The sequence below is a fragment of the Impatiens glandulifera genome, chromosome 4, assembly GCF_907164915.1.
Source record: "Impatiens glandulifera chromosome 4, dImpGla2.1, whole genome shotgun sequence".
Classification (NCBI taxonomy): Eukaryota; Viridiplantae; Streptophyta; class Magnoliopsida; order Ericales; family Balsaminaceae; genus Impatiens; species Impatiens glandulifera.
Genome location: NC_061865.1, coordinates 58,804,036 through 58,816,693, shown reverse-complemented (window position 1 = coordinate 58,816,693; position 12,658 = coordinate 58,804,036). Strand labels below are relative to the sequence as shown.

Below are 12,658 nucleotides of genomic sequence, written 5' to 3'. Positions count from 1 at the left end.
TATTAGGGCTAGTTTGGAAGTACAAGATAGATTTGAGTTTGGAAAAAAAAATTGTAAGTAAATTTATGAATATATATATCTAATTAAGGCTGATTTTAAAATAACTTGTCATATAACTTAAATGATAAGAAATTTTTGTTTTAAAATGTTTTAAATTAAAATAAAAATATGATTGTGAGAGTTCATGTTATTTTTCTAAAAGAAGAAAAAAAATTTGATTTTAAACATTTGAACAATATACTTAATAAAAGAAAAAGTTTTCATATAAATTTATCTCTTTTCTAATCTATACCCAACTCAAACTATTTGATAATGTACTTATTATTTTGTTGTCCCTCAAAATATTGGGTCATTTTCTAGGTTTATTTTTGTTACTCAATCAATTTGGCCTCGCTAAGACTATTATATTGTCTGATTTATTTATAATTTTTATATATTTTTAAAATATAGAAAAATAACTTAACATCTTAGGATCACGACATCTACTTTCATTTAAGTTGTTTTAAGTAAAAATCAAACCATGACTTTACAATTTTACAAATCATTCTTGTCACTTGAGTTATATTGGTGAAGTCTTAATATGTCTAGTTTTATTTTCCCTTAATAAAGGTAAATTATGTTACTATAATTGTGTTCTTATTTCAAAAAAGAATTATTGAGTTGATAAGCAACCCTTAGATTTTAATGGTCTGCCCTTAAGTCCTTATCATATGACCCTTCTTATAATCAAAAGTTATAAAACATTTGAATCATGTGACAAACTCAAGATTCCAAAGGAACCAACCTTGTCACTTCCTCTCAATTATTTGTCTTTATTTATTATAACTTTACAAGTCTTTCTAGACTAGTAAAGTATAGTTTAATTAGTCTACTTTTGGATTCCACTATGAATATATATTTTATATTTTGTTTTCATCACATTTATATAATTAATTAGCTCCCACTACTTCATGTGAAGAAAAAAGCTGTGGAAATCTTTTCTTTTTTTACTTATAGTGCGTCCAATATTTCCCACTGTTTTTTTAGGTAAATTAATTATTTTAATCATGCAAATCACTTCACAATCTTACCAGATTGTTTTGATCTCGTTTTTTTTAATTGTTTGATTAAAATATGAATTGTTTAAATTTTAATTAATTTAATTACTAAAATATTTTTTTTGTATTTAAAATTTAAAAAAAATAAAGTAGAAATATTTTAGTTGTAAAATAAATGATTTGATTGTTATAGTACAGTGATATGATAGAGAAATAATATAAACGAAAACTAAAAAAATAAATAAAATTATATATAATATAAACAAAAACTAAAAAAATAAATAAAATTATATAGAATACAAGCTCTACTATACAAAACTCCTTTGATATATATTCTGAATTTTTTATAAAAAACAAATAAAATTATTATTTTTATTATATTTTTCAATAAATTTAATTTAATTTATATTTTAAATTCAAAATATATTATAATAATATAATCAAATAAAATTCAAATAATTTATTTTTTTATCATTATAATTCATGTCATTCTCTATAAATACTATGAAATATAGTGTTTTAATTCTAGAGAGTTTAATAGTAACTATACAAATTATATGAAAATGAACTTATATAACCATAGATATAAAATTTTAATATATATTCAATTTAAAGTATTTTAAACAAGGACGACAATTAGTCGAATTGAGACGAGAAATGTCTTTACCATCGCGTCTCATTTTAATTGGAGATTTCTTTTACTACTATCCTCGTCCCGTTTGATTTCGAAATTGTTTTTGAGACACTGTTTTATAATATTCTTTATTTTTTTTTGACACTCTTATAAAATTAAATATGTTGGTGAGTTATATATTTAGTTGTGTTTATTATTGTTGAAAGAAATAAAGAGTTTGTATCTTATTCCCTGTTCGACTATAGTTGAATCGAAAAAACAGTTTAACGGGACAATTCTGATAGAAAACCATGTAAAGAATATACTTACGTCCCTAATTACAAAAATCCCTATATCTCCCTATTATTTAAGTGAAATTGATTAAACAAATAGAAAAGCCATAACCAAACCTTTAAATTTCCAATAGCCAAAACCCATTCATGTCCATAAAAGTGGAATTAAAGTGCTTTCACTAATTCCCCATCTTCACTTTTCCTTCATATATTAACACTCCTCCCCCCATTTCCCTTTCTTCACCCATCATCTTCTTCATTAACAACAACAATGGTTACTAAATCAAGGAATCAAAAAACCATTATTTCAAGAAAAAAACATTACCGGCGGCAGCAGCAAAATGAACAGATTGTGAGCAATATTATCCTGTACTCAATGACAGCATTACTAGCATGTGGTTCATTCTTCTCCACTCATCATCTATTATACCCTCCTCTATTTTGCTGCGTTAAACTCTTCATTTCTCTATCGATTCCTCATTTCACTTCCCTTTTCATCAGTCCTATGTTTTTCTTCATTGTGGGGAATATCATTGTTCTTTTTCTTGTCGGAAATTTTTATAAGATGGACGGTGGGGATTACTTGAATTGTGATCCGATGGTGGTGGGTAATAATAATTATCTGAACTGTCGGCCTGGAACGTTGACTGATCTGTCGTTGGATGAGGAGAGGGAAAAGGATATCGACGGTGGAGGAAAGAGGGAGGAGGAAACTATGGAGATTAATAAGAGAGCGGCGGATTTTATTGCTAGGGTTAATTATCAAATTAGATTTGAAGCTTGAATTTTATTCATAATTAATTGCAAATAATTTAAATTCAATATTGGTTGGAGCTTGATGCACAAAAAAAAAAGTTGCAATATTTTTTATTCAAATGCAGCTCCATATTCATAAACATCCATTTGTTTGCAAATAAAGTATTATAATTGGAATAATCATATTGTTTTATTAAAACAAAACAAACTTAAAAATAGGGGTGATAGCCTAATAGGTATAACTTTTTTATACATTTTGTTTTTATTTGAAATAGTTCATTTTATATTTATTTTTGTTTAAACTCTTTGAAATATGATAAAATGAACCTAACTCAAAATATTAACCATTCATAAATATATGGTTGAAATTTGAATAACTAATTTAAAATAATTTATTGCCTATAGTTTCAATTAGGGGGTGTGTTTCTAAAATTTGAATTAGAGCTTATTTTGATTAATAAACTCTTTTTTTTCCAATCAAATTATTTACATTCATTCTCACTTGGAGGATAACCGATTTTTTTATATAAGTCTTGTTTAACCTACCAATTCAAATATATACGAATTTTATATTGCGGTATGATATTTTATATTTCGTTCTTTCTGTCATATTATTTATATTTTAATTGTATATATATATATAGATTATTTTGAGACAACACAAACACACAATATTTAAGAGGTGGATACTCACCCTAAGATCCTGGGTTCGAACCCATCTGGTGATAAGTTCTGCGCTTAGTTAAATGTGTTTGCGGGCTACATACTTAATCTGTTGTCCCATTTTTTTTCCTAAAAAAAGTACACAATATCTAAATATAAGGAAGATGAATAGTAGCAACATTGTCTTGCCTTATTCTTAAACATTATTGTCTGAAATGTAATATAGCATGCGTTGTTTTCGTTGGAGAATTGAGTTGAAAAGGTTATTTCAAACGAATGTGAAAACTTTGTCGATCCCATAGTATGTTAGAAAAAAAAAAAGATATACCACAAATAAGATAAATTTGTGCATATTTTAATACAAATTAACTGTTTATAACATTTTAAATGATTTTAGATATTTAAAATATAAATTTAAACAAAAACAAAAATAAATATATAAGGAGAATTTAAAACAAAATAAATTTATAATAAAAATTTAAAACAAGATAATGTATATGAATATATTTCAAACTTAATTAAATATATAAAAACATTCAATATATTACCTCTTAAAAATACATTTATAAATGTGGATAAGTATGTGAAAAATAAGTATATACAAAAATCATAATAATTATTTGATAAGAATCTTATCTAAAATAAACAAACTTTTAGAAATTTTTAATAATTAACTGTAATTTGAAAATTAATATAATTTTTTTAATATTTAACTGCAATTTGAAAATCAATTATTATCTATATAAAAAAAAATAATAAAATTTAATGAATTATTGCTCTAGTAAAAAGAATTGAAATATAAACTTTTTTCTAAATTAATAAAGAAAAATAATCCACCTTATTTTAAATCTATTTAGTCTATCATAAACTTTTTATTATTATTTATTAAAAAAAACAGTAATCATAACTTACATTTCAATTTAACCATTTAAGTGGTAAAATTAAACACATAAATTAATTAAACTCTTTTTCTTCTGTAATTCATCTCCACTTACCCTCCCATTCCAATAGCCAAAGACTTCTTGTTCTAAAATTAATACTAGTTTCATTCAGGTTTAAGTCACTTCAAATAATTTAGAACAATAAGTTATTATGAATAAAATAATTTAAAACGGGATTTAATGATTTGAACAATTAATTCAGTTAGAAAAACTCAATTAGGTAAAGTGTAAAGAATTTTATTAAAACAATTATTAAGAATATTCTGATTTAGAGTGGGTTTAATATTATTGTGGAAATTACACTAACCATATAAAAAAAGTGAGTTAATTACTAAACTTTAATCTTGGATGGTTTAGTAGATGTTTGTAAATAATAATAAAAAGAATTTGTAACATATTATTTTAAAATATATTTATTATATATATATACACGATAAACATTACCCAATTATGATTACGTGTCAAGTCGAAGTAACACTGCCACGTCAACCTCCGCCGACTCATTTTTTTATTATATATTTTTTAAATATTTAATTATTTTTTTTTTAAAATAAAAAAAAATTCTCGTAAAACATCAATTTGCATGTAATAAAAATATAACTGAGGTTAAATAATATACCATTTATAAATATTAAAATTCTGATAGAAATCCTCTAATAATAATAATAATAATAATGTAATCTCTTACATTCAAGACGAATGAAAAAGAGTAAATTGAACAAATTAATTAAGCATTTTTTGAATACTCTTTACCAAATATTTTGAACGGTAATTTATCTCTGTCCAAGTATTTGTAAGTAACCTTAGAACAAATTCGGTTAGATTATAACTAATTACATCTTTCAACATAATCGAAATAACGAGAAATTCATATAAATTTGGCATTTAGAATTCTAGATTAAAGATAAATGAAAAAAAATATTTATTATAAAATAAAAAATAACTCAAATCTAATAATACCATATCCTCTGCTATAAAGAATGAGATTAGTACATTGCTGCAAAGAATGAGATTAGTACTAACTTTAGATATAATGACTAACACGATTGATTGGAATGAAAAAAAATAAATAAATAAGGGAGGTAACTAAATTAAAATACCTTTTCTAATTATTAACTTGACACTATCATATTTATTTTATAATATAATTATTTTGTATATAAATTAAATAATAAAAAATTAGAGTCATTAATGATTCTCTTCTCTAATTGGATTTATAAAGAAAGACAATATAGCTTTTATTAATTTATAATGATGGAATAAAAGTCAAGTATTGATTAATACGTGTCACATTTCATCCATGCAAAACTGCCACGTACACGTACAACTATACAGCGTGGCAGCCAGTTTTGATCTCTTCTATTTCTTCTCGTCTTCTTCTTCATGTATATCTCATAAATAATTAATATATATATAATTTACATTCATTTGTAATTCTATAATTATCATCATCATCATCTGAACCCAATTACGAAGAACCCTAGAAGATCGATGCAGCTGATCCACACGTTCTTGAATCTGGTGTCGCCGCCGGCGACATTCTTCATCTTGCTTTTCTTCTTACCGGCGTTGCAGGCCTTCAGGTTCTTGCTTTCATGGATTAATTATCTCTTTACTGAAAATGTCGCCGGCAAAGTCGTTCTTATCACCGGCGCCTCCTCCGGCATCGGCGAGGTCACTTTCTAATTACTTTATTATAATATTTGTTTTTCTTAATGTTATGTTTTTTTTTATCCAAAAGAAAGAACTTAATTTCTAGTAATAAAAAAGAAAATTTGGGTTCGACTCTCAAGTCTCAACCATAATTTTTAATTAGAAATTAGGTGGAATTAATACATTAATAATAAATTTAAAAAAATTGTGAATCATAAATGACTTGTAGTTTTTTTTTTTTTTTTAAATCTTAGTTAATGAAAAAATAAATTATTTGATAACCGGCTTGGTTCTATGAAACACATACATGTGGAACTAAGTAACTAGTTGTGGATCTGAATTTGAATAAAAAATAATAATTTTATTTGATATTTTATTTTATTAAAGTATATTTAGATTGAATAAGATATATATTAATAAATTTAATTAGAATTCAAACTCATCTTGACTCAATAATGTTATCTTTCTATTAACAACTAATTCTCTCATTTGTTTCTAAAAATTAATTTATGGGTATCATCTAGATAACTAAAAAAATAGCTTTATTGAATATTTCAATTTAGGGTATAGAAACGGTTACATTTTTCACTTTGACATCCTTATTGAATTTTAATGATTTATAAGGTATTGTAATGTTTTTTTTTCTTATTTAAGAACACTTTGAACACAAATAATAAGTCATATTATTACAGCTTCAAATTGCAACAATTTCCTCTAATAGTTTCGAAAAAGCACTATTACAAGCTTACAACATAGCAACTATTGGATTTTATCATGTAGTAAATACTTGTTATTATTATGTTTTTCGAATTGGTTAGCACATCGCTTACGAGTACGCAAAGCGAGGCGCATACTTGGCATTAGCGGCACGAAGAGGGGACCGTCTACGAATTGTTGCCGAGACGGCTAAGGAAATGGGCTCACCCGAGGTCTTATCTGTTGTGACCGATGTTTCCAAACCAAATGACTGCAAAAACTTCATTGATCAAACATTCAATCACTTCGGTCGATGTAACTATATAACCTTCTTTTCTCATCCTTTTTATACAAAAATATTCAATTTATTAGAGCCAAAAAATTTCCTAAATGTTGAATTTTATTTTCTCTATATTGTCAAAGTGGATCATGTAGTTAACAATGCTGGAATGACCCATTTCTCCCTGTTGGAGGAAGTTGAAGATATCACCAATCTTAGGAGCGTTATGGTAATTTACCAAATTTGTCCCAATTTGCTAAAACTCTTTCGAATTTTTTTGAACATTTTTTTTTTTTTTTGTGTAGGATATCAACTTTTGGGGAACAGTATATACTACTCAATTCGCTATTCCGTACCTAAGACAAACAAAGGGTAAGATTGTCGTCATGTCATCCGCAACTTCATGGTTTCCTACACCAAGAATGAGCATCTATAATGTAAGTTTAATCATATATTTGTATTCAAATTTTAAATTAATCTTATTGAATGTCACAAAATAAATATTACATGGTTTGGTTTAGGCAAGCAAAGCGGCGGTTTCGCAGCTTTTCGAGACATTGAGGGTTGAGTTAGGATCGGACGTCCACATTACACTTGTAACACCTGGTTTCGTTGAGTCGGAGATGACCCAAGGCAAGTTCATTGATAAGAAGAAAGGAAAAATAATAGTGGATCAAATGATGCGAGATGTAAGTACATTTAATTTTGTAGTACTCATAAATAAAATAAACCTAGTTTACTTTGTCTTTATTTTTTTGTCACAATATCTCTATAACAAGTGTTACAACATGAAACGATAGGTTCAAGTGGGGGTGTATCCGACTGAAAAGGTGGAGTCGTGTGCGAGGACAATTGTTAATAGCACGTTAAGAAGGGAGAGATATGTGACTACACCGGCATGGTATGGAGTGACCTACTATTGGAAGATCTTATGCCCGGAGATTATAGAGTGGAGTGCTCGAATGCTTTACATAACAAAACCGGGTGAATCGGTCGAAGAAAGCCTTAACAAGAAGATTCTCGACTTCACCGGTGCGAAGAATGTTCTTTATCAAGACAGCCTACTTGATCCACAGATTGGAGATTACCCTAGCCAAATGAAAGCTGACTAGTTCTATAACAAATAAGGAAGTTATGCTTGATGAGTTTAAGTTTTCAGTTTTTTGTTTAAATGTTTGTTGTTTTATAAATAAATAAATACAGAGTTAAAATGTTTCTTTTGGCAATGTGTAAGCCCAATCTCTTATAGCACAAAATTATTAGTAAAGACTGTTAAAAGACATTGTTTTCTCTTTGAAAAAGTCCATTTAATCAAACTCTAGGACAAGTCAATACCTAGAACTATATATAAAAACTTTTTCAAATTTTATTAATTAATTATTTAAATAAGAACATTAATTTGTATGTACTAAATTAAAAACAAATTATGGACAAGGGATACGATTTTTCTTAAACCAAATTTTCAAAAAAACGTTTACTCTCCCTAATCGATTATTGTTCTCTTACTGCCTTCATGGGTGCGATTATATCAAATTTAGTGTTTGTCTTTAGAAACATATTTTCGAAGAAAAGAATGTCTTGGAGGGAGTATGTGATTAGTTCAATGAATTATTATGGTTATTTGATTTGATGACGAAGAAGTTGGGAAATTTTCATTTCATCTATCTTTGAAATTTTTTTATTGACTTTAACCGTTTGGTTGGTCAACTATTATTTAATATGAAAAAATCAAACTTGCACTTGTAGGTTGTTTAAAGTTGATTTGTTAAAATCAAACGAGGGCTTTAGGAAATCCTAAAAAGAGAATGTCAAATAGTGTCTAATTAAGACTATTCAAGTTTGGTATGAGAATAATCATGTTTTTCAATTTTTATTTTTCTGGTTAAACTTCTTTATATCATGATTAGCCCCAAAAATAAAAATTAAAATAGAAGAATTTCAAATCAATTAAATTTGAAATGTTTGATAAAATTGAAAATAAAATCTTAATATGAACACTAAATTTGAAGTATTTAACGACTTAATACTTAATATTTGAATTTTTGAATTGGTTTAATAATATTTACAAAATAATTTTAAATTATCAATATATATTAAAAATGATCAATATTGTTTAAACATAACGACAAAAAATGATATGAAATGAAAAAAAACGTTATTCAATAAATTATTGAGTTCGTAAGTACTCGAGAATAACGATTAACCCCGTCAAACTTTACTTACTTTCTGGAACTCAAAGTCAATTCAATATTCTGGTGACATATAGGACTAACTATCCATCATATAATTTTTTTTTATGTATATATAATTTTTAAAAATTTCATTTAATAATCCTATATCCAAAGACCAATAACCGAGAACAGAAATTAATATTAGAAAAATATATTAAGATTATTATATATTTATTTATTAATAAATAACCTCATTATATTAAATTAAATAATTTAATATTTTAAATAAAAACAATTTAAATAAATACCGATAATTTTTATACTTTTATATTAAATTATTAATATTAGAGAATTTGATATATATCATTTTTCCTTTCTTTTTATATTTTATAATTAATTTATATATATGAACATATTTTTATTTTATTTTAAATAATGTTTGAAATTAATTTTGATTTAGTGTAATTGTATAATTTTAAATTCAACTTTTCTTACTTTAAAATTATAATTTCAATAATTATATTTATATTATTTAAACAAAATATTTTACATTTTTTTAAATGTTTCATTTATATTAACAAATTAGGTGAATAGCTTAAATATAACAACATGATCACCTATGATAAAATAAAAAACCATAAAATAAAAATAAAATAATACAAAAATATTGTCAACATATTATTCAGCTGAATTTCAACCCAAAAAAATCGTAATAATAACATTAAAATTGATAAAAAAAAAATTGTTTATTATATCTCAGAATAGGAATGAGAAAAATTATTAACATTATAGGTATATCGAAAATACTGTACCGCAATATATCGAATATATCAATTTTTAAGGTATACCGAAAAAATGAAAGGTATGCTACCGATACCGAAATTATTTACACAGTAAATGTATGAAAATTTTCAAAATTTTGGTATGGTGAGATATAACGAAATACCGAAATAATATTTATAAATTAATATATATATATATATATATATATATATATATATTACTTATAAAAAATAAATAGATTTAATATTAATTTTTTTATAAAAAATAATTTTTTTAAATTAAAATATAATTATATTGTAATATTATTACATAAATGTTATCTCTAATTAGTTAATAAAATTGAGAAAAAATTCAATTAAATTTTTAATCTCTTATAGCGATGAAAACTAGATGAAACTAGGTACTAGATCTTTTCAATTACTTTCAAAGATATTTTTACAATCTCATCATCAACCGTTGTTAGTGAGTATAACTATAACTTTAATAAAAAAATAATAAGTTCTTTTAAGAACAATTTGAATCGAGACATTAGTGTACACAAATGATTGATTAAAATAAGAAATTAACTAATGAAAAATTATACATAATGATAAACTTGAATTGTTCAAGTAAAATGAATGAAGGTTTTTTTTATTAATTAAATTTAAATTAATTGTTACTTATATTTATTATTATTATTATTATTATATAACATGAATTATATTATTAATTTATATAAAAAAAAATTGTTATGATAAATATTTTTAATTTTTTGTTTTGTGTAAAATTTATGTATTAACTATATATATTTGGTTTATTTATTTAAGTTAATATATTTTTTAGGCATTAAATGTATAATATCGTTATCTCGTACCGAAATAAAGGTAAGTAAATGTATGGATTTTTCTGTATCAAAACTTTTGATGAGGTATAAGATGTGGATAAAAAATTAAGTATACCTTACCTATTAAAATTACAAAGTTAATAAATTTAATTGATTTTATTATAAAGTTAATATATATATATATATATATATATATATATATATATATATATTTATTTATATATTTATTTTTTTGATTGAATAAAATCTTAAACAATTTTTTTTTAAGTTACCCTAATTTGTTGTGTTAAGTCTATACTTAATAAAATTGATAATATTTATTTAAATTCACTTTATTATAATATTTAAATATAAAAATTATAATTAAATTAACATTCAATATTTTTTCTCAAACTTAACAATTAATTCTAATTAAATTATAATTTCACAATTAAAATTATAAAGTTAATTTTAATTTTAGTTCTAATTATAATTCAAAATTCAATACAATTCATTTAACTAAACTTAATAATATTAATATATATATATATATATATATATATATATATATATATATATATATATATATATATATATATATATATAATCCAGTAATTTTTAAAATACAAATAACAAGTACTTTGTAGGATATGAAAAATAAAATTTTGCAACTAAGAATGACAATTACTATTAGTCCTAGTTTCCATCTTTTCTTTCTAAATTGTCAGTTGAAATGATGTTTTCCTAGTTTAAGTGCTAGTTGATTTATTTGTTTTTCTTACCAAATTTATAAATAAATAAATTTACATCTTGAATATATTTATTTATCTTTTAAATTTTATAAGAGTTTTAATAATTTAAAAGAGTTTTAATGAACCAACTAAAGATAGTTGAAGTAAATAAATGATTTTTAAGGTAATAAAATTCACTAATTTGATTTTTATTTATAAATAGAGACAAACTCAAAAATTTGAGTTTGAGCGAACTTACGAAAAATTTATGGACTTAAGAAAAATAACTGAAAAATTATAAATAAAACGAGTGAATAAATATAAATTTTATCTATTTTTTAATAATTAATTAAAATTAAAAAATTAAAAAAAATTATGAAATAATTTTATATTTTAACCGTAAAAAAGAAATTAAAAAAATTGATAACATTATAATTAATATATTAAGGAAACTTTTATTATATATATATATATATATATATTTTTATTTTATTTTTGAGAAATAGATAACTGGAACATCGGTATTCCTAAAAACAACAACACAAAAAATGATAATAAAAAAGATTCTGGAATTAAAATCTACCTTGTTTCACATTCCCGACACCATTAAACCGTTCACCAGAACTAAATGGGCTACAAGAACCACTTTCAGGCCCACCATTTTCAATTTGGGCCATAACTCCCAAAAACACATCAACATCACACGGCAACATTATTGGGCCTTGACTTTTAAACCCATATTCCAATTCAGCATCTTCGAGCAACATTCTGAATAGTTGATGATTGGCCCATTCTATCTTGACAGAAAACCGCCGGCGAACCGGTCCGACATAAACGTTGAAACAACCGTCCGGCGCCATCGAAGTTAGAGATTCATCCCATGAATTGCACTTTGAGAGAAATGGAGATTTATTATTATCATTATTATTATTACTATTATTATTGTTGTGACGGCCCATTGAACGACACCGTTTCCATGTTTTGATGATCAGATTTTTCTTCTTTTCTTCGTCTGCAAAAGCCATTATTATTATTAGAGAGATGAAATGATGGTAGGATAGAGTTAGATTAATCTCTCACTTATAAATAAGAAAAAACCCACTTCAAAAACAGACAATTCAACTCCACGTGCTTTAGAAATACTAATCTAAAGGGTTTGTTTGATGTGAATTATTTAAGATTATTTCCTAAAATTTTATTTTATATTTATAATATATATTAATTATTGAGGATATTTTA

The 12,658-nt window shown here is 24.2% G+C and overlaps 2 protein-coding genes across 2 annotated transcripts; one reads left to right on the top strand and one right to left on the bottom strand.

Annotated features, from left to right (window-relative positions):
• The first annotated feature begins 5,793 nt into the window (after positions 1–5,793).
• On the top strand, positions 5,794–8,069 carry LOC124936815 (11-beta-hydroxysteroid dehydrogenase A-like). The gene is made up of 6 exons (XM_047477337.1): positions 5,794–5,977; positions 6,775–6,967; positions 7,076–7,161; positions 7,238–7,369; positions 7,454–7,621; positions 7,733–8,069. The coding sequence occupies exons 1-6, from the start codon at positions 5,795–5,797 to the stop codon at positions 8,042–8,044; spliced, it is 1,074 nt and encodes a 357-aa protein (XP_047333293.1). The 5' UTR covers position 5,794; the 3' UTR covers positions 8,045–8,069.
• A 3,839-nt stretch (positions 8,070–11,908) lies between these two features.
• LOC124935554 (protein SMALL AUXIN UP-REGULATED RNA 10-like) lies at positions 11,909–12,444 on the bottom strand. Its single transcript, XM_047475983.1, has 2 exons — positions 12,003–12,444; positions 11,909–11,946 (listed from the first exon to the last, which is right to left on the bottom strand). The coding sequence occupies exons 1-2, from the start codon at positions 12,442–12,444 to the stop codon at positions 11,909–11,911; spliced, it is 480 nt and encodes a 159-aa protein (XP_047331939.1).
• Positions 12,445–12,658: the final 214 nt, after the last annotated feature.